Here is a 22,895-nt window from a genome sequence, read left to right as displayed (position 1 = left end):
TCAGTTCGATTATGGGCAAAAGTCAATAAATGCAGTACCATTTTGGTACAGAAAATTCCATTTCATAAAAAAATTATTATTATTATTATTTTTTTTTTTTTTGGTGTGGGGAAGAACTTCCCAACAAGTGTCTCAGGAGAGATTTTATCTTTATACAGAATTTGAAATGTCATGATAAGTGGAGATGTGGGAAGGCAGTAGGAGACAGACACTGGACACTGCCCTTTAGGAAGCTTCAAAAATATGGTACAACTCAGGTGGCCAGATTTTCTCATAAGCTTCCATGCACTGTTCTTAATTATTTGATTATCTGATAGTGGATGATTGAGCAAACCAAAAAAGGTACCTTATAACTGCAAAAATTTAACTATTACTTAATATATTGAATATTCTCATGTATATACACATATACACCTAGTTTTACTAATCAGCACAGTTACACATTCAGAACATTATTAACAATGTTGAATTACAAATCTCTCAAAACACTTAATGACTGAGTTGAATTAATTTTTGGCAGTTGAGGTGAAATAATTCGAATTGGTAGAAGCCACAGTAATTGGTATTGTTATATAGCGGTTACATGTGATGCCAAGTATTTGGATTGACTTAACTCATTGGCTATTTCAGTGCCACTCATAAAGTTGATAAATAAATGGGCATTTTCTGGTATCAAAATACCTTACCATAAGAGCTCTTTTGATCCAGTTCTAGATGAGCACGATTTTCTCTCTGCCATTGGATGTCCCTTGGTATTTCGATCTCCGTGAAACTTAACATCGTCCCATTTTTCCAGTTGTGTTTGAATGTCTAGTAAGTACAGAGGAAGCGGGTGAGGCAGGTTGGGGGAGCATGTGGTGCAGAGAGAAAAGAGAGCTTAATTAAGATTGAAAAATCTTATCGAAGTGAGCTTCCTTCAACCAATGTCCCAAGCCCCAAGATCAACCTTTATCTTTTCAATGTTGCATAAAAATTAAAACTTGTACAGCTAAATAGAAATCTCCTATTAAGATAAACTGCATTGCTTTTACAGTTAATGCAATCAAGTTGTTTGACCTGAATTTATTTCTGAAGCTGTGTACATTCTGAGTCTTGTATATGAGCCTGTGCAATCCAGTGTAGAATGTACATCTGGAGCACTACCCTGTCAGTCTCTGGCTAAAGCGGGGGTTTGGGGGCATTGCTGGCATGATTCCAGAAAGAAATTCTGTTTAAAGAGATGAGCTTCATTGTTAAAAGGAGGTGGGGATAAATCAGAACACTTTCACAGCTTTTGAATAAAGCATGTAATTTTTCACCAAAGGAGGGAATTTATAATGGGGGAGAGAGAGAAAGGAGGCAATGAGGACAGCCAAGGGAATCCTGGAACCATTTTATCCCTGTGGCTTAGTTCTTACAGATAAAAAAATCTGGCTAGATTCTCTCTCATTACAGGTGTGTGGCTGTGAATAAACCACTGAAACAATCTCGGGGTTCAGTTTTTTAGTGTATAAAAAGATTGGGCCAGGTGGCAGGGGCTCATGCCTGTAATCCCAGCACATTGGGAGGCAGAGGCAGGTGGATCACCTGAGGTCAGGAGTTCGAGACCAGCCTGACCAACATGGTGACACCCTTTTTCTACTAAATACAAAAAAAAAAAAAAAAAAATGAACGGGGTGTGGTGGTGCATGCCTGTAATCCCAGCTACTTGGGAGGTTGAAGCAGGGGAATTCCTTGATCCTGGGAGGCGGAGGTTGCAGTGGGCCCAGATTGCGCCACTGCACTCCAGCCTGGGCAACAGAGCAAAACTGTCTGAAAAAGAGATCAGTTTGCAGATGATGTTCTCTAAGGTCTTTTTTTCCCTTCTTTTTAAAAACTCTGGTAAAATATACATAACAAATTGACCATTTAAACCATATGTTAGTGTACAATTCAGTAGCATTAGTACATTCACACTGTTGTATAACCATCACCACTATTCATCTCCAGAATTTCTCATCATTTCAAACTGAAACTCTACTCATTAAACACGAGCTTCTCATTCCCCCTCCCCTACAAACCTGGTAACTTTTATTCTACCCTCTGTCTGTATGAATTTGACTGTTGTGGGTACCTCATACAAGTGGAATCCCCCAATCCAGGTTGATCATTCCTTATGCAAAATGCTTGGGACCAGGAGTGTTTCAAATTTGGGATTTTTTTTTTCTTGGTTTTTGGAATATTTGCATATGTCATAATGAGATATCTTGGGGCTGGGACTCAAATTTAAACACGAAATTCAATTATGTTTCATACACACATTACACACATAGCCTGAAGGTAATTTTATAAAGTATTTTAAATAATCTTATCCATAAAACAAAGTTCTGACTGTGACTTATCACATGAAGTCAGGTGTGGAGTTTTCCACTTACAGATTTTGGAGAATTTCAGATTTTCGAATTAGGGATGCTCAACCTGTATTTGTCTTTTTGTGCCTGGCTTACTTCACCTAGCACAATATCTTCAAGGTTCATCCATGTTGTAGCATGCAAGTTATTCCTTTCCAAGGCTGAATAAGTTCATTGTGTGTATATATTACATTTTGTTTATCCATTCATCTCATGATGCGTTTCAGTTGTTTTCACCTTTTTACTATTGTGAATAACACTGCTAATTCTTTTTTTTTTTTGAGATGGAGTTTCACTCTTGTTGCCCAGGCTGGAGTGCAGTGGCGCGATCTCAACTCACTGCAACCTCCACCTCCCGGGTTCAAGCGATTCTCCTGCCTCAGCCTCCCTAGTAGCTGGGATTACAGGAATGTGCCAACATGCCTAGCTAAGTTTTCTTTGTATTTTTAGTAGACACAGGGTTTCTCCATGTTGATCAGGCTGGTCTTGCACTCCTGACCTCAGGTGATCCACCCGCCTCGGCCTCCCAAAGTGCTGGGATTACAGGCATGAGTCACTGCGCCCAGCCAACACTGCTATTCTTAAAGGTGCTTTTAAACTAAATACTTTTACAACTTCTTCATAGGACATTTTCTTAGAAGCAGAGAAATAAGTGTTCATCATCTGCATGCTTATTGTGTTATATTGTAATATATTAATATATTCTATTTTTTAAGACAAAGCCTCACTCTGCTGCCCAGGCTGAAGTGCTGTGGTGCAGTCACAGCTCACTGTAGCCTCAATCTCTTGGGCTTAAGCAATCCTCCTGCCTCAGCCTCCCAGGTAGCTGGAACTACAGGCTTATGCCACTATGCCAGGCTGACTTTTAGAATTTTGTAGAGATGGGATCTCACTGTGTTGTCCAAGTTGGTCTCAAACTCCTGGCCTCAAGCAGTCCTCCTGCCTCGGCCTCCCAAAGTGCTGGAATTACAGATATGAGCCACTGCACCCAATCAATGTATTAATATATTTTTATCTAAATCTATACATGTTATTAACTTATTTGTAAAACTGAATAAACCTAGATGGTGAGGAAATAGTAGAGATAGTTATAAAATTTCCCTCCAAAGACAGACTTCAAAGAGGGATGGCAGGGGAGAGGAGTTCCTGTGTATGCCACTAATTTGAGCAATGGCGTGGTTCTCTTTCCTTTCTTTACAATCTATCCCTGGAAGAGCTCATCTACACCCATGGTTCCAATATCCGTTCATACACAAGCTTCTGACTTACAAATCTCCATTTCCTACTCAGCTCTTTTTCTCCAGTTCTAGACCTATATACTTAACAGTCTAATGGAGGTATCCACAGAGAAGTCCCATAGTTTCCTCAGATATAGCAGGTTCAAAGCTGAACTCAATAGTTCACTCCTGCTCCTCTTCCATCTTCTGTCATGGAACTTGGCACATTCTACATGTCCCCATTGCTCACATATACATATTATCTGTTTCTAAGTCTTGTTTCAATATTTTTTGGAGCCTGTCTCTCTCTTTCTCATTATCCCCCTTGTCACTATTGGATCTCTGTACTGGTCTCATTGCCTCTATTCCTTTCTCCATAAATCCACCAGAGAAGGATTTTTCTAAAATAGAAACCATCGCTGTCATTCCTCTTAGTAGAACCCTTCAAACATCATCCCTCTTCCCCCAATCTTAAGGGCATGACATCCAAGGATTCCTATGATCACGCCACAAGTGATTTTCAGACTTTTTCTCTCACTATTCTACCCTTGAGTACTACTGAAATATGTATATTCACTTAAAAAGACATCTTGCTGTGTTTATCTATTTGTGTGTGAATCCCTTTCCTTTCTGCACCAGGGATACCCTGCACTGTTCTCCCCATCTTTCTCCTGATCTATCTTCAATCTGGCAAATTCCTACGCACTCCTCAAACCTCAGCTCACATAGTACCTCTTGTAAGACACCTTCTCCCACTGGGTGGGGCAATGGCATGATGAGGAGGCTCATGTAGTAACTGATCTGGGTTTTCTTTCATTGCTACATATAGTTAATATTTTATTATAATCATTTAATCATTTTTCTGTCTCCCTACTAGACTGTAAATTTGCTAAGGCACAGAGTTTATATTATTTATCTTTGTATTCCTAGCACATAGTATGTGCTGGGAATATGGTAGATACTCAGAGAAACGTCTGCTGAGCAAATGAATAAATTAATTCATGACCATTTAACATGTACATATCATAGTAATAAGTGATTTCACATATGTATTCCATTTATTCTTCACAGCCTTATGGATAAGCTATGATCTCCTTATGAATGTATATACAAAATTCACCTCCCCACACATATACCTACACACACAGCAGTCAGTCACAGCCAGGGAAGATTCATGGGCCTCTTGGCTTTCTAAAATACCTGTCACTGTTCTTTTTCTTGAGAAGGGAGAGCTTAATGTGTCTGGTTCCAGGAGCTAAGAACTAAGCTGTCCTTTCTCAGAGGAGGTAGAATATAGTGGAAAACATGTGGGCTTTGAAGTTACCTAGAGCTAGGCTCAACTTTCAGCTCTTCCTCTTATAAACTGTGAGATCTTGGGCAAATTGCTTAAATTTTGAAACTTGGTTCCTTGCATGTTTCAAAGAGTTGTGATAATTTAATGAGATAATATATGTAAGTAATGTACTGTGGTTCCTAGGCATTGTAATCCACCTTCAAATGGTAGCTGTTATTATTGTATTGCACATATTCCCAAACATGCTTGTTACATACTGTTTGATCTGGCTGCCCCTGGGCCTTGCATTAGAGTTGGTTACTCACAAGTTCCCTCTTTCTCGTCCTAGACTGAGTGCTCCTAAAGAGCAAGATGCACATTTTACCTTTATTTGTAACTTTAGTGCCTAGCCTGGTGCCCAGCACCTATCAATAACTCAATATTTGTGGGTCGAATAAATACATGAATCAACCAGTTATGTAAAGTTGAGCTCCCCAATTGCTATACAAAGTTCAAGCCCAAAAGAAGCTATGTCCTGTCCAGTTTCCACCATGGACTATGCCTTTCTACTCCTTTGTTCACTGTTAAATGCCATTGGTGGAACTTTCCTCTTATATCCACACCAGCAGAGCAAAGTCGAGCATCCACAGCCACAAGCGATTGCCTTACCTAGATCTAAGGATGAAGTCTCCGGGACTCTGAGAGGCTGGCCTCTCTGCTCAGCATCCGTGCTGATGAGGTCAGATCCATCGGCCTTTTTCTTGAGGGATGAAGTTTTTGATGAGGGCTCTGACTTCTTGGCTTTGGTTTGAGTTTGAGAGACTGGTTCACTCAGGTCAAGGAGATCTAAGCCAGTGGTCAGTACTATCAGAAATGGAAGAGGTTAAGATAAGCCCATTTACTACTCTGAAATTATTTTTTAAAAATAGGTTTCAGTTGGGTACAGAAAGATTTTATGTTTGTAGGATAGATTAGAATTAAGTTAGCTCACCATTGATTTATAGAGACAGCTTGTTAGACTGGGATATTTGCTGCATGTTATTCTTATATTTGGCATGGCACAAACTGGTAAGCAAGGACTTAGACCAGGCTCAGCAATGATGAAGCTTTGAATGAAATTAAAATGATGAAACTGAATCTGAGTTCAGATGCTATTTACTTTATTACTTTGCTTTATTTATACTGAAGGTTATTTTAGATTGCAGTTTCCCAGAGAGGAGTCAATCTATCATATTCAGAAATTTAGTGAAGTTTTTGAATGTCTTTGTGTTTTAATTTTAAACAATAAAGTATATGGGGTATAAAGCAATGCTGTTAATCGCCTTTTATTTAATTAAGCAGTTCAATCAGAAAATGGCATCCTGTTTGGGTTCACCCAAGAGAGGTATTTTATAATCCATAGTTGATGAATAGGTACACATGTTAATGCCTTTGCTGTTTAGTATGCAAATTTAAATTTCAATGTAACTAACTATAAAACTGTTACACTTTTACTTCCTAGCAGGTTGATTACATTGCATTAAATACTCTAATGAAAGCAGAAATAATAAGTTGTTCAAATGCAAATCAGGCAAATGAGAATTAAAAAAGGAAGTTTTATAACCTTTGCTGCTTCTTTCTTTTGCAGTGCACATAACCAGAGTTTGACTAGCTCATTGTGAGAAATAGAAAATTCAAATTAGAGAAGGTCCCTACAGCTCTACCTCTCCACCAGTCCCTGCTGTTTCACTGGCCCTGGCACTGCACTGGAGAGACTAGCTTCTGAGCAAGACTGGTGGCTTCCTCGCATGGCATCTCTTCACCCAGCTCACTTAGAAAAGCCACAGAAAGACAAAGAAACTACTTGCATTAACCCTTTGTGGCAGTCTACAACAATGACTGCAGCATTCCTCTTTAATCTCCAAGCTTTTCCTCTAGGTGGGGAATGGATTTTTGCTGATGTCTCAATACTCTTCTATCTGCTTCTCCCTTGTACTCAAGGCAGGGGCCAGGCTCCACTGAACTCACAACCCGGATTTCTTTAGTAGTGCACGGGCTTCATGAGCTAACCATTCCTATGGGATCTTTAGGATCGTGTGTCAAACTTCACTCTTAATAGTCTCGTTTTCTGATTCCAATTCCAAGTCACAGTGGTTGGATATTGTTGGTGAAGTGGAAACATCTGGCTCTGTCATGGCTTAGCTGTGTGACTTCAAGTAAGTTTCTTGACCTCTCTGAGTTTCAGTTTCCTCATTTGAAAATGAGGAATTAATTGTCTTTTAGGGATAAGATGAGGATTAAATGATCTAATGTATGTAAAGCGCCAGACATACAATAGGTACTCAGTAAATGTGATTTCTAATCTTTTATAGCCAATTCATGATGTTTTTCTATCCTTTTTGTTGTTGTTGTTGATGTTCTCCTATTTTCACTGTTACTTTTTATTTGAGACAAGAATCAGATCCATATACTGACAGAAAGAGAAAATGCTACTGGGAATAAAACTGAAGATGAGACAAAGATATGCGTTCTACAGAGGATCCTATGAAACAAATTTATCATAAAGTGGCCTGAAAGTGTCAGCTTATCTCAACAGAATCTTCCTGAGCCAATGGGAACCACTTCCCAATGCTAAGATGCCCTGAGATACGAGGGATGCTTTGTGACTAGGAAGTACTCGAACGCGGAGGGAAAGAAGTGGTATTCAGAACTAAGCTGCTTGACTTTATGTCTACAATGTAAGCATGGCAGACAGCTGAAACAGGCTAGAATGCCTCACACTTTATATCCACTGAACGTTCAAATAGAAATTGCCAGAACACTATTACGCTGGCAAGGTGTCTAGGCCCAATGTGATGTCCTTATAACAGAGGAAAGGAAATTGATGACAGAATATAGAATGCCACATATATCTTTTTACTAATTGTACAAACAATTAAGAGTTAGTCACTTGCTCCTAGACTTTCAGAAGCAAATTATAAAATTGTCTACTTGAACATAGGAAGTACATTTGTTATGGAATAACAGCTGGCAAGTACTAATTGAATTCTATATCTTCTTCTCACATTCAGAACAAATGAATTACTAAAAGGGTGAACTGCGAATTCAAACTTGGCTCAGTAAGGTTCTTTCCCCCTGCAAAGTGTCCTGGGCACTTCCTATATTTGTTCTGAGCTCTTTGTCCCTTTGTTTTTTTCCTTGTAAATGTGAAACAAATGCTTGGCATACACAAAAGGCCTAATTGGTTACCCAGCTGCTATGAAGGAGGTGACTTGGAGGTCGAATGGCCAGCTTTGAAGCTGGGAAAGTCCCTGCAGAGTACGTTTTCAAAAGGAGAGAAGAGTGGGTGCAGCCTTTCACTCTCTGGAGAAAGACAAATCACATTTTAGCATGTGCATGTCCTTTAGTTAAAATTCAAAAGTAAGAATCTTATTGCTCCACACAGGCTTCAAAGACAGCCCTGGTATGGAAGGTAGTGTCTGCTCTGCTGATTTTTAAAATCCTGTTTTAAAGATTCTTCAGGCACATGAAGGTTTGGGTTTTAGTATCTGTGTGCTTAAATTAAGAGCACCAACCGGTGAGGTGTGCTGGCTCACGTTTTGGGAGGCTGAGGCAGGAGGATTGCTTGAAGCCAGGAGTTTGAGACCAGCCTAGGCAATATATTCAGTCACTATAAAACAATTAAAAAAATAAAAAAAAAATTAGCCAGGAGTGATGGCCCTCACCTGTAGTCTCAGCTACTCGGGAGACTAGGTGGGAGGCCTGCATGAGCTCAGAAGTTTGAGCCAAACTGGGTGATAGAGTAAGACCCTGTCTCTAAAAAAAAGGAGCCCAAAGGATAATCTCCTCTTACAGTGAATGTGAAAAGTGTGTGTGTGTGTGTGTGTGTGTGTGCACCTGTGTGTATGCGTGTGTTAGTGTAGATCTAATAAAATACCTTCTGGGTGTAATCTTATTGTCACATATGTAGACTTTTCTCATGGACCACATGTCAGTCAGCACTCACAGCTTTATAGACTGTGGGATCCCCTTGCCCAGAGGATGTCATTGACTTCCCTTCCTTTTGCTGTAGCAGGGAGATTTCCAGCTCAGTTGCTTCTGAGCAGGCTATGTTTTGCCAGTCACCCTTGCAGCACTTTGTCCTGTCCTCTTCACTTTAGTTCAGCTAATCTATTTTGGTGTCTTGATGTTCCATGCATATTGTGCATAAAATAAGGCAGCACAGAACAGTGGTTAAGACTACCTGAGTTTGACTGAGTGCAGTGGCTCATGCCTGTAATCCCAGCACTTTGGGAGGCTGAGGCAGGTGGATCACCTGAGGTCAGGAGTTCAAGGCCAGCCTGACCAACATGGAGAAACTCCATCTCTACTAAAAATACAAAATTAGCCGGGCATGGTGGTGCATGCCTGTAATCCCAGCTACTTGGGAGGCCGAGGCAGGAGAATCGCTTGACCCTGGGAGGCGGAGGTTGCGGTGAGCCAAGATTGTGCCATCGCACTCCAGCCTGGGCAACAAGAGCAAAACTCAGCCGGGCGCGGTGGCTCAAGCCTGTAATCCCAGCACTTTGGGAGGCTGAGACGGGTGGATCACAAGGTCAGGAGATCGAGACCATCCTGGCTAACACGGTAAAGAAACCCGTCTCTACTAAAAATTACAAAAACTAGCCGGGCGAGTGGCGGCCGCCTGTAGTCCCCAGCTACTACGGAGGCTGAGCCAGGAGAAGTTGCGTAAACCGCGGGAGGCGGGGCCTTGCAGTGAGTCTGAGATCCACGGCCATGCACTCCAGCTGGGACGCAGCAAGACTCCGTCTCAAAAAAAAAAAAAAAAAAAAAAAAAAAGTCTCTCTGAACCTGAACTTCTTCTGCCCACCTAAAATAAGGATAAAACTACTTTATAAAGTATTGGATGAAGTGCTTATCTAAAGCTCTTGGAACAGCACTATAAGCATAGTCATGATGCAAATAAATATTTATTGCTACTAGAAGACTCCACTGAAATCATTCATGCTTGACGCAAACTGTAGATATATGAGGTTGGAACTGATTACAAAAACTATTTATTGAAAATGTATAATATGGTAAGTGCTTATGAATGTTTCCTTGTTTAGTCTACATAACATTCCTGTGAAAAAGGTATTCTAATTTTACATATGAGAAACTTGAGGCTTGGCAATATTAAGTAACTTGTCCAAAGTCACATAGCTGGTTTGGTAGAAAAACGTCCCCCTCTAATATGCCCACATTCTAATCCCCAGAACCTGTAAATATGTTACCGTGACATGTCACATGGCAAAAGGGACTTTGCAGATGTAATTAAGTTAAGGATTTGGAGACTGAAAGATTAATCTGGATGATCCCTGTGGGCCCAATGTAATCACAAGAGTTCTTATAAAATGCAGTTAGGGGGTCAGAGCCAGAGAAGGAGATACGAGGATGGAGACCAATGTGTCAGAGAGAGAGAGCTGCTGGTTTTGAAGATGGAGCAAGGGTCATAAGCCACCAAATTGTAGGTGCCCTCTAGCAGCTGGAAAAAGCAAGGAAATGAATTCTGTCCTGGAGCCTCTAGAAGTAATGTAGCTCTGCTGACATCTTGATTTTAGGATAATAAATTTGTGTTGTTTTAAGCCATTAGATTTGTGGTAATTGTTACAGCGACAATAGGAAACTAATATAACTGGTACGTCAGTGTTCATACCAGGATTCAAATACAGGATACAGGTCTCATCTCTCCACAGCCTGTGTTCTTAAACAGTCCTCTCTAGACTTTATCTAAACCTTAAGGCAGTGTGCTGACTTTACTGATAAGGCTTTGATTCATTTGTTTGTTGAGCTTCTAATTATTTGGCAGTTTGGATAGTCCGAGGAATGATTTAAATAGTTGGCACTCTCAAAACTTCTGTTTTTCAGATAATCTAATTGAACTGGGGGGAAAAATTATAATTTAGAACTTCTGTGAGGCAAAAGACATGTTCTTTTAGGGTTCATACAGAAAAAAAGTCATTGACCGACCTCTGGAAAAGGCAAATATTTCCTAAATTTTTAAAATTTTGTATTGATTTATACAAAAGCTAGATTTCTTAGGAATTAAAAAATATATAACATTTTTGCCTTGAGATATACTCTTAATATTAAAACACATTATCAAACAAGAGCCTTTCTTCAGGATAAAATCTGTATGAATCAGGTGCACTGAATAATGAAGGTGAGAAAAAAAAATCCCTGGTCTCAGAACACTATTTTACTATTTTGGAGAGTATTAAGGATTGAGTGGTCTATGAAGAAGTCCTAATACCCAGTACTCAGAATATTACCTTATTTGGAAATAGGTTCATTCGAGATATCATTAAACATGAGGTCATATTAGAATAGGGTGGGCCCCTACTTTAATTGGACTGATGTCCTTATAAAAAGGGGAAATTGGGGCCAGGCACGGTGGCTCATGCCTGTAATTCCAGCACTTTGGGAGGCCAAGGTGGGCAGATCATGAGGTCAGGAGATGGAGACCATCCTGGCTAACACAGTGAAACCCTGTCTCTATTAAAAATACAAAAAATTAGCTGGGCGTGGTGGCATGTGCCTGTAGTCCCAGTCACTCAGGAAGCTGAGGCAGGAAAATCGCTTGAACCCAGGAGGCGGAGTTTGCAGTGAGCCGAGATCGTGCCACTGCACTCCAGCCTGAGTGATAGAGTGAGACTCTGCCTCAAAAAAAAAAAGGGGGGGGGGGAAATTTGGACACAGAGACAGACATGCACACCGGGAGGCACACACACAGAGAAAACACTACGTGAATATTGGAGTTATGCTGCCATAAACCAAGGCAGTACCAGAAATTAGAAGAGAGGCCTGGAATAGATCCTTACTAAGCACATTCATGTGGTGCGTGGCCAAGCTGAAAGCATGATTTTGGGCTTTCAGCCCTAAGAACCTAGACGGTAAATTTCCTTTGTTGAATCAACTCAGTGGGTGGTACTTTGTCACAGCAGCCCTAGGACTAATACAGAGGGCAACATTGTAGGTATTGGGATTGCAAGAAATTATACATTCTTTTGATTTTTTTCCTCCAATATTTCACAGGTCTCTCTTTTATATGTTAGAACAATCAAGCTGAAAATAAGCTTTTGAGTCAAATCTTATATTGCTCTCTCAGGGTGGATCCTTTCTAAGTGACTTAGTTTTCCCATCAGTGAGAATTGGAGCATAAAGAGGAAGTTCACAGTGCATACAATTCTCATGGATTCACCTGCAATTAGACATACAAGGTTCTCTGTATTTTCCTGGGATAGTTCTCGAGTTTTGAAGGGGCCAGCTCCAGTTTCATGGATCAGGGGAATGAATCTCATCTGATAGTATGTGAACTTGTCTAATTTCCTACCTAGAATTTGCCAAGTACCATTTAATTTCTTGATTATTGAAAGTGATAGCTGAATTTAGAAAATGATTACTGTGGTGTGATATAAAAAAGTCAATGCAATTGAAAATGAAAGTGTAGGGAATACATACTGTTCTCACCTAAAATCCAACAGAAATTTTTACACCAGTTAGAGTTTACATGGTGTTAAGCTTTTTCATGGATTGCTTCCTTTAATCTTCCCAATGAACTTATGAGATGTAGATCTTACTATTATCAAACAAATGAAGAAACTGAGGCTTAGTTAAGCAATGTGCCCCTGGATACAGAGCTGGGGTTGGAATTCATGGAGTTTGAACCCAGAAACTAAAATATGACCTCACATAAGGAGCCTCTCTATCTCATGCTAGTTACTCTTCTTGTAATTTTTGGCGTTTTGGAAAAATCATGATTTCCTTCTCCCGTGATTTTATTCACTTAGAAATATAATGAAAATATGCAAGCCAAGAGCAAACTGAGGCCAAGATGACAAAATGGAACAAATTTAACAAGACAGTATGTGATTATCCTTTTCTTTTTCCATTAAATTCCGCTCTGCACATCTAACATAACCTTTGTTCTTTGATTCTGAACATCATTTTTTCATTCTTATTTGAATGACATGACTTTGAATGTGAATGCTGACCGAATGAAATCAATGCAGAAAGACTGCCTTTACAAGGGAAGTGTAATTTATGCCAGTGGCATCCTGTACTCACTCACTGGATTAATACTTATTGAGTGCCTATTCCTGTATGTGACAGGCACTGAGCAGGGGATGGCTTACTATTTGAGAATGTTTAATTCCAGGAGAACGTTCAAATAGACTGTTGTAACGGGGAGCAAGTAACACACTTATATGACAGAAAATGAAACTGGCCCTGTACTATCCCAAAGCTGCAGAATATTTTGTCATTTAAATCCACTTGAAAAGATTGCCACATTTTCATTTACTGGACTTCTGTTACATAAAATATTTCCAGAAATAATTGGACCATCAGCCAGAATTTGAAAAACCTTACTCTGAAATAGGTGTTTTTGTTTTAAAGATTTTCTAGTGTGATATAACTTTAGATATAAATATGTAAATATGAAAATATACACGAAAACACGATTCATTGCTAATAGTGGTATGCTTATGTTCAGCAAAATTGGTTGGGTGAGATACATTGCAATTTCTGTGATTTATTGGTTTATGCTAAATAGTATACATTCTCAAGTTTCGTTTGGTTGCAAACATAATTTCCTCACTTAAAATGTATTATGGAAAAAATGCGCACTTTACTATAGTTAAAATTAACTCTAGCTGAGGAACAGTTAAAAGTGAAAGAATTACCAGCTGTATTGGATGTTACTGGCCTTGCTATTGCTTCCGATTTGGTTTCACAGAGAAAGTCATCGATGGAGGGACTCAGGAGGGGTCTGCTTTCTTGTTGCTCATTCACCAGCTGAGAACAAATGAACAGAGGTGTCAAAGAGCTTTGTTAAACTGCAGAGTCAGATGAATTAAAATGCAGCCTTGCAACAAAATGAGAATAGCAAGCCTACCAAAAATAAATAAATACTTAAATAAATAATGGGATGGGGCAAGAAAGAAAAAAATACCAAAAGATGGGGAATGAGCCTTTTAGCACTGTCAACATATTTTTGATGCAGCCAACTTCAATGTCTAAAGCTCAAGACTTTCCCCCCACTCCTGAAATAGAGTTATTCTCTAATTTCGATATATAGAAAATGACACGTATTGAATCGTAGTTGCTAAGGGCCAATCCCATTCCTCAGCTGGACAAAAGCTCCTACTGAGACCTGGAACATTGGCTTCAGACTCAAAGATGACATGTTCTGGTTAGCACTGCTGAGTCAGTGTTTATGTGGAGAGTGCAAACATACGGACCAGGGTGGGTGGATAAATGCCTGCCTCATCTCCCTCTCTTAAAAAGCTCAGGTCACCTACAAAAACACCCTCTACATTTCCTTGGAATGCTTTTGTATTATATAACAAATATTATTTTGGAAGAGTAGAAAATATTGTTATATTAACTGTGTAGGTATCTAGTAGATGCGTTTGTAAAATCTATTTGTAAAATAGATCTCGGTAGACTCAATCGTGTTTTCCCATTAGCTTATATTCTAATTTCAGCAATCTTTCAGTTTGATTTTTTAGTGGATCTCTAATTATCAGTGGCAACCACTATTTACTTTCACTTATTCTGCACCTCTTTGAATCCTGTCTTGCTTGAGTATGTTTCTATGGTTAAGAGAGAAAACACACTTTTGATACTCAGGTGGTTGATCCCTAAATTAACTGTTTTGGTTTGTTTGTTTGTTTGTTTTGAGGGAGGGGTTTATATTTGCCTTTCTTAAAATAGGCATAATCATCTAGTTTTTTGCTTAAGAAAAAAATACACCTCATAATCTTTAGTTTTTTTTTTTTTCTTTTTTTTTTTATGGGAACAGGATGTCTGTCTGTCACCCAGGCTGGAGTGCAGTGGCATGATCATAACTCACTGCATCCTCAAACTCCTGGACTCAAGCAATCCTTCCATCTCAGTTTCCCAAATAGCTGTGACTACAGGTGTGCACCACTATGCCCGGCTAATTTTTAAAAATTTAAAATTTATTTTTCTAGAGACAAGGTCTCACCATCTTGCCTAGGCTGGTCTTGAACTCCTGGGCTCAAGCGATTCTCCCGTCTCGACCTCCTAAAGTGTTGAGATTACAGGTGTGAGCCACTGTGCCTGGCCAATCTCTAGATTTTTTAAGAAATTATTTGTTACTTTGCATTTTAAGAGGCATAAAATAACAAATGGAGTGCTTTGGAGTATTACCAAATCAAAATATTTTATATTACTCTACTCACTTTCACTACATTGTTTCTTTGGCACAGTGTCAATAGTATCATAGTTTAGAGCTGATGGAAGGTGGCAAGGGACCTGAGTAATGGTAACCATGGAGAGAAAGTGCACTTCTTTTATTTCTGAAAGGGCAATATGGAAGCACTTAGTGGTCATTTGGAGACTGGAAGCCAAGAGACACATTTAGTACTCACAGGCATGCTATTTAAACATGTGCAAATCTCAGATGTCCATTAGAGTTTAAGATTTTGATATAGAGTTGGTAATTAGATTTTTATACATATTAATTTGTTATTGAGGGATGGGCTTTGAGAACGCTTTTCTTCTTTTAACGTTCAAGTTACAGTGATAGATCTTTCTTCAGTTGTTGTAAGCTTTGGTATTACTATGTATAAAACCTCACAGATTTTGCTAAGAATCAAATCCAAGGCCTCTTTTGGTGTTAATCTTTTATTTTAGGGTGCTGCTTTGACCCATGAGTGAAACTCTGAGCCCCAGTGTTTTTTATTTTTTCTGAATTGGAACATTCCTGGGTATCACCCATTCTATTTATATTAAAATATTTTTAAATGTTGAGGGACTGTGAGCCGCCTATGTTTCTGGAATAAAATATATTTGAATTTTTGTAAATGCTATGTTCTATTTCAGTTTAGGAATGATTTGTTATACTTTCTGACATAAAAGTCAATTTTATTATCTGGAAATGTAGTTGAAAGCACTGGTATAGAATGTAATATGCTAGAAAATGATGAAATAGCTAAACATCAGTGATCCTGTGAGCTCACCTAAAAATATGATTAGTGTCCCAAAATCTGTATCTCATTTGTAGTTAGTGCATGTCCAAACTGTACATATGTAACAGTTTCCAAAGGACCCGTACATTGATACATATTTCCTGGTAGGACTTGCTCTTTTTACCATATGTGCTTAATGTAATGAACTCAGCTAGTGTAATCAACACAGTGATGAGGTCCTACCTTCACAAACAATGCCCACCTCCACACTGTGGCCTTCTCGTGACTATCAAGTGCGATCTGAATTCCACTGTGTTATATGCATTCACAGAGGATGAAGGTTACCATCAAATATGGCACCACTCTATACTCATAGAAGTTATTGTAATAGGGTTGCATTTACCAAGCAGTGCATTCTGATGACTGGCCTCTGAGTCTAGGTCTTATTTACCCATTGGCTAAAGTGTATAAAGTGCAAAGACTAAACTCAACCGTGACTTTCAAAGTATAAATAGGTATGGACAATGTCATAACTATCCCTTTGATATTCATTATTTCTTTGAAAAAAAAGTTTAATTTCATTGACAGATGGCTAAGAATAACTGAGTTCTCTTATTCATAATTTTGAGAAATATCAACTGTTATGTAGATAAGTATGAGCTATATTCCATGGAAAATCCCCTGTACACTTTCTTTACTTTGGATACAATTAAATGCCTTTGTAAAAACAAATAAACAAACAAAAAACAACTAAGAATTTATCCCTACACAGTACACAGTTCTGTGTACATATATGTGTGGAATAGTGAAATAGACCTACATTACCTATAGCTTTGGAAGACCAGGGTGTTAGATTTCTGCAGATACTTTTAGCTGCAAATGCATAAAAACTATAGTCTAAATTTGATAAAGTAATTCTAAAAGTAAAATTTTTGTTAACATCTAAATGGAAAGCAAAGGAAAAGGCATAATTCAATGAGAGCCCTGTCTTTTTGGGCCTGTCTGCTTTATCAAAGGTAATAATTAATTAATTTATTTTTTGGAGGCTGTCTCTTCATTCAGACGTTAGACAAATTTTCTGGAGAAAGCACATTAGCACTCTCAGATTTACTCAGCATACAAATAAAGGGATACCAAAAGAGACGCTGTTCTGAGAGACTTCAGGAAGCCCAGGACAAAGGCGTGGCATCTCCAGTCTTCTGCACCTCTGCCTCAGGAAGTCAGTGTCTCTTCCACACCTACTGTCTTGTTTCTGATCATAGTTCACACCTGGACTGATGGAATTGTTATAACTGCCCAACTTCTACAATTAAGCTACTCCTGTGGCTTTCTTCCACAAATTCAAATCAAAGAAGGAGTAAGAAACTACCTTCTGAGTCAGTGTTTTCCAAACTGGAGCACAACTTAGCTATTGAGAAATGCTCCGGCTGAAGTGGGGGGATAATAGCAGGGCTCCAGGGTGAAAGGCCAGATTACAGATAGCATGGAAAGGTAACTGAAACTGAACAGACATTTTTTTGGTTTTAATGGGAGATATAGAAGATGAAACAGGAGATATTTTGAAGATATGGAAATATTTCCTTATAAGCTCTGAAGCCAGAGACTATCTTACTTACATTTATATCCTCGCAACTTCAAATAGAATGTCTACATCTAAAAGGGGTTCAAAAAATGGCTATTAAATGAGAAAGTGACTTTGCAGAAACTGAAGATGTAAAAATACCTATCTAAAACTGTCCAATTTTAAATTGCATCTTCATTTGCAGGGATTTAGGAATGATTATTTTAGTCATAGGAAGTCCCATTTTATTTATATTTGCATAGATAAGAATAGCTTTTTCCATGCTCTCCTCTTCATTTTGAACAAGTTTATGGTATTTCCTTTGGTGACTTGAGAACGAATGAATCTTTTAGATCATAAAATAAAATTTCAAACTGAACTGAATCCCCCAAATATTCCCTTTAAGCTTAATTTCCAAATTGTATAACATTTATTCTTTCTTTATGCGTTAGTAAGATAAAGTTTCTTGCCTTTCTTTTAGTTTGAAAATAACTTTATGAACTTCTCTGATTTTGTCTTTTGGGTATAGAGTACGTTGATGTAAGTAAGCCAAAAGTTTCTAATTAAAAAAAAAAACTGAGGTGAAGTGATTGCAATTTTGTTCTAGTCAGATTATCATAGCTGAGTTAAAATGACCCACTTCATTAGTTGCTAAGGCCTTTGTCTCAGTTTGTTCACATTTAAAATTTTCATTTCTTATCCTACCCTTTCCTTTCTCAGTATTTGGATCAGTTCAAAGAACCTTCTATAATGGTGACAGATTCTTATTTCTCTTTCAGGATCCCATTCAACTGGCACATTATCTAGGAACCTTCTTTAGTGCCAGCCAGTGAGTGCCTCCTTACAGCACTTGCACGCTCCCATGTCTCGCCCAGTGTCATAATCTTAGTTTTATCTGTCCCTCTCCAACTGCCAAGTAGACTGTGATTTGCTTTAGAGTAGAGATCTCATCCAAGCATTTTTTCTGTATTCCATGATAGCAGTTTAAATCAATGTTGACTGATTTTATACAGTCTAACTGAATGGCAAATTGTACAAAAGAATTATTACATGGGTGTCCTCAATTTCATACTGGATTTGGCCAATTCATGGAGAGGTCAGTGATCCTCAGAAATGTTTGCCAATTTCTTTGCTGGTTTTAAACCACACATTTGAGCCCATTTCCTCCCAGTCACATCTTTTATAAATGTTTGGGGAACTACTGATACCTAAGGAAACATTTCCAACTACAAAGCTTCTACCAAGAATGTTAAGGCTTCTACAAAGAAGTCAAAGTGCCAAGAGAGAATGCCTAATGAAAAAAATTAAAATAAAGGCCTAAGCCTGCCCCATAACATTCAGAAGAAGGACTTGGACCAATGTGAATGAGAGGCCAGCAACACTTCAACACAATTCTATTTCCTCCCTGCTGATTTTAAATCAGAGATTCAAATCTTGAGATTTTGAGGGAAAACCCTGAAGTGGTTAATTGACATAGAAACAAAGGAAAACTCTTTTGTTTAGAAGTAAGAAGATAGGCGAGAACTTGCATGTAGGGGCTTCTGTCAATCAGAATGCAAAAGACTATTAAACCATAACATCTTCCTTGTAATCAAACATTCAATCAAATGATTTCAGTTGAATTATGACTTATTCGACTAGCAAGTTGATGTGATTATTAGCTACCACACCACCAAATTGCTTCATATATCAATATAGTGTTTTCTTTGTGTTAAACAAAGGCGGATTATATCACCCAGCTCTTAAAACTTTATCTGAAACTACATTTGTCTTAGCTCAACTTGAATTTCTCAATTTCAATGTTTTAAAATTAAACTATTATATAATCTAAGCTATAAAAAACTAGTAAGATGAAAAGATGTTTTGCTTTTTAAATATTGTTTGTTACTTAAACTACAGTGTATGTTTATATTGTTTGTTTTGTGACTTAAATCTTTGTGTTTGTTTTTAAAGAGATATATTGCTTAGATGTTTCATTCAAAAATATAGAGCTCAAGGTTTCTGATAACACATTACTAAGAATTAACCCTAAAGCACAATACATTCTAGATGATAAAACAATGTCTGTAAAGGACAATAATCCATTATTCTATAATTTCACATTTCAGATTGATGATCTTGAATTGTTTTAAAGTAAAAGATTCTGCTTTTATATTTAAGCATTTGGTACTTCAATAATAATTTTTAAAGTTAAAACATTGAAGCTAATAAGTGTAAAACAGCTGACAAATATCTCATATTTGTAATGTTGATTAAGAAAATTTGTAATATTATGGCATGTCTCTTTACCTCATTTAAATAATAGAAAAATTTTAGAATTGTTTTGTTTATATATGAATGAAATACAAATATCTTTGTGAGTTTTGGAATTCCTGTATTATTTGTGATATGGTTTTTTTTTTTTTGAGATGGGGTCTTGCTGTGTTGCCCAGGTTGGTCTCAAACCCCTGGCCTCAAGAGAGGCTCCTATCTTAGCCTCCTGAGTAGCTGGGACTATAGGTGCCCACCACTTCACCCAACTCTGTGACATTGTTAATTTAAAGTCATTTATTAAATAGGCTTTCATTCATTATTTTATAATTGAACTACTTGTTTATGGTTTTATTAGCCCTATCCAAGTTTAGAAATTAATTCGGTGCCTGTCAATATAGTGACCATACTGTCAGTGATTCATTAATATCAAAGCCAACTTAACGGACTCTATCAATTGAAAAGATAAGACAACTAAATCATTACCATGCAACCGCTAAAATCCAGATTTTAGAGCTCTGTCATGGTAACTCTGTTACCTGACAGAATTCGTTTCCTCTGAGCTTATAGTATTAATGGACTGCCCCAACCCCCACTTCCTATTAGTCTCCTCGTAACGGATAACCAAGTGATAACTTTCAACTCTTTGACTTGATCTAAATGTCAACCAACAAGCTACAAATGTATTCCTGACAGGACAGCTAGACTTTTGTAAAATGTGAATCTATTCACAGGGAAATGAACAGATCACAGCTTGGGTAGTGCTAACAATAAATTAAAGCAGGCAGGAGAACGTAATTAAGACAATTTTTTAAGTCAGAAATGGAAACCCAAACAAGGCTGTATTTACTGGTAGCCTTGAAAATATTCTTCTAATCGAGGATATTACTCTTTTTATCTTTATCAGAAACAAAAATTAAATTAGTACTGAGGTATAATGGGTGATGACAGATAGAAAACAAAGGCTGGGCTTGAAAACTAAAGTCCCTTAACAAGAAGAGATGGCATACTAGGGCGAAAAGATGAATGGCTAGTACCGTGGGCTACGAGAAAATGTCTAGGGGAGATCACGGTCAAAAAAACTTCTGAGGTTCGCTCCAAGAGAGAAAAGTGATGGTCACTTACCGGCGGAGTCATGTTTCATTTTTATTGGAAGATAATACAGTTTTTGTTTCGTGCGGATGAGTAACACATCAGAGTGCTTCTGGGGCAGAATGCTTTCCCCGTCTAGCTGCTGAAGACACTGAAATTGTGTTTGAGTACTGTTGAATTTGTTTATACTATTACCCTTTAGAATAGAATATTCTGTTCAACAGTTATGATGAGGGCCTCATGATTTAAACATTTTAGTTGCTATGTTTAAAAAAGTAAAAGAAACAAGTGAAATTAATTTAAATAAGATATTTAATTTAGCCAATATATCAAAAAATCCAAAATATTACCATTTCAACGTATGATCATTATAAAAATCATTAATGGGATAGTTTATACCTTTTTTTGATTACTCTCTGAAATCTGGTGTTTATTTTACACTTGCAGCACATCTCAATTTGGAGCGGCCACATAAAGTTCAGGAGCCACATAAAGCTCAGTAGCTCATGGCTACTGTACTGGACAGCACAGGTCCAGAGAAACTTTTTTTCCTCAAAGACTTGATTCACATATTTTCTTCAAACCTTTCATCAACACATGCTTTTTTACATACTATTTGATTTAAGTGCTAGTCTTGGACAGCATGTACTTGAAATTCTCTGAAGTCCTTGCATATTGTTTGCTTAATATGAAATAAACGATTTTTAAGCAAAAAAGAGCAGCTCTCAGTGGTCCAGCAATTTTTGAGTTCAGGTCATCTGGCCAACACTTCTGCATTATTCAATTTGTTCAGTGTAATATAGACAGCTCCACTGGAGTATGTTTGGCTTAATTTCTCTAAAAGTTGAGGACCACACAATAATAATTGCGTAATACAAGAAAGTTCTAGAATATGGGATTATTCTGCACCTACAGTCTGTTGAGTGAAAAGTTATGACATAAGATAAAAGCTCAGTGTTTCAGTGAGTTATTTTCTATTTTATGTATCATAATTGTCCCAATGACATTATTTATACAGTAGCAATTATCTTCAGACATATCTGGAATCTATCACATGAGCAGCTGGCATTGACATACCAGTGATGAAGATGAATCAATGTATTCAGCAGTATGTGGCTCTATGTTATAAGGGGCTTTACAGGAGACACTGGGACAAACATGTGTCAAGACAGTAGTACATTCACACAAGATAACAAGTAAGAATGTGGTATGATACACGGACTAGATGCTATGGTTGTCGTGGGAAGTACTCACTTTTTCAGATCATTCTGCTTCTGTTTGGTTTGTGCATGCCATTGGTGCATAGCAGGGAAGAAGCCACTTGTGTATAGTGGAAAAAGTATATCAACTAACAAAACTGCATTTGACTGAGAAATAATTGTATCACAGCTGTCACTAAATTAATTCTGTAATACTATCAACACAACAGGTGCATTAAATTTTATAAATCAGAACTCTGTTTGCTGATTCATAAACTGGCCAGTATGCAACAAGAATATGATGCATCAAATAAAGCATTCTATAATCTTCATGCAGTAAACTGTAACTAATACCTCAAAAACAGTTAATGCAACATTAGACAGGGATTAAAGGAAAAACTTGGTACAAACGCATGTCCTGGATATGAGAAAATGGTAATAATCACAATTTCTTTTCTAAATTAAAAATCAAAAATATTATTTTGCATTAAATTTTAAATGTAAGCTTAGGTTATAATGGTAATTTTGGACATGTGAAAAGATTACCAGCAAGTACATAGCAATGCGTGATTTTGTGAAAAAAGAATTTTGGGTACTGGAGCCGGCCCTAGATTGTGAAGTCTTGAGATGATATGTTACAGTACAACTGTGCCAATTGCAAATTTGGTTAGGTCGTATCTACAGTTGTATGGCTCTGCCCTTAAGCAAGAACTTCAAGTAGTTCTCACCTCCCTACCCAATAGCATTCACCTGAGTGACTGTGGACTTAATGTTTTGGAAATGGGAGTCTACAAAGGTCTGACTCTGATTGACAAGAGATCAGTGTAAAACTGTATATGTTTTACTACATATACTAAGTAAAGAATGAGGAATTTGGTAAATATCAAGCAAATTTCTTTCCAACGATTACTATGTGTTATTAGGAAGAAGCATCTCTTCTTTTGGGATAAAAATACCCTGAAAACATAAAATTTATCCC

General features: G+C 37.8%; 1 protein-coding gene across 2 annotated transcripts in view; it reads right to left on the bottom strand.

Moving 5' to 3' along the window:
- The window catches only part of PEX5L (peroxisomal biogenesis factor 5 like), a 186,139-nt gene that overhangs the window by 86,691 nt on the left and 76,553 nt on the right, over nucleotides 1-22,895 (bottom strand). For both annotated transcript variants that reach the window (XM_017877125.1, XM_017877118.1), the window contains exons 4-6: nucleotides 13,562-13,673; nucleotides 5,529-5,723; nucleotides 687-810 (exon numbers count right to left, since the gene is read on the bottom strand). In XM_017877125.1, coding sequence (XP_017732614.1) covers nucleotides 687-810; nucleotides 5,529-5,723; nucleotides 13,562-13,673 — 431 coding nt within the window. The remainder of the gene's footprint in view (nucleotides 1-686; nucleotides 811-5,528; nucleotides 5,724-13,561; nucleotides 13,674-22,895) is intronic.

This window comes from Rhinopithecus bieti, unplaced genomic scaffold, assembly GCF_001698545.2.
Source record: "Rhinopithecus bieti isolate Rb0 unplaced genomic scaffold, ASM169854v2 scaffold_76, whole genome shotgun sequence".
NCBI lineage: Eukaryota > Metazoa > Chordata > Mammalia > Primates > Cercopithecidae > Rhinopithecus > Rhinopithecus bieti.
The sequence above is the reverse complement of the archived record's forward strand: the minus strand, read 5'-3'. Positions and strand labels throughout refer to the sequence as shown.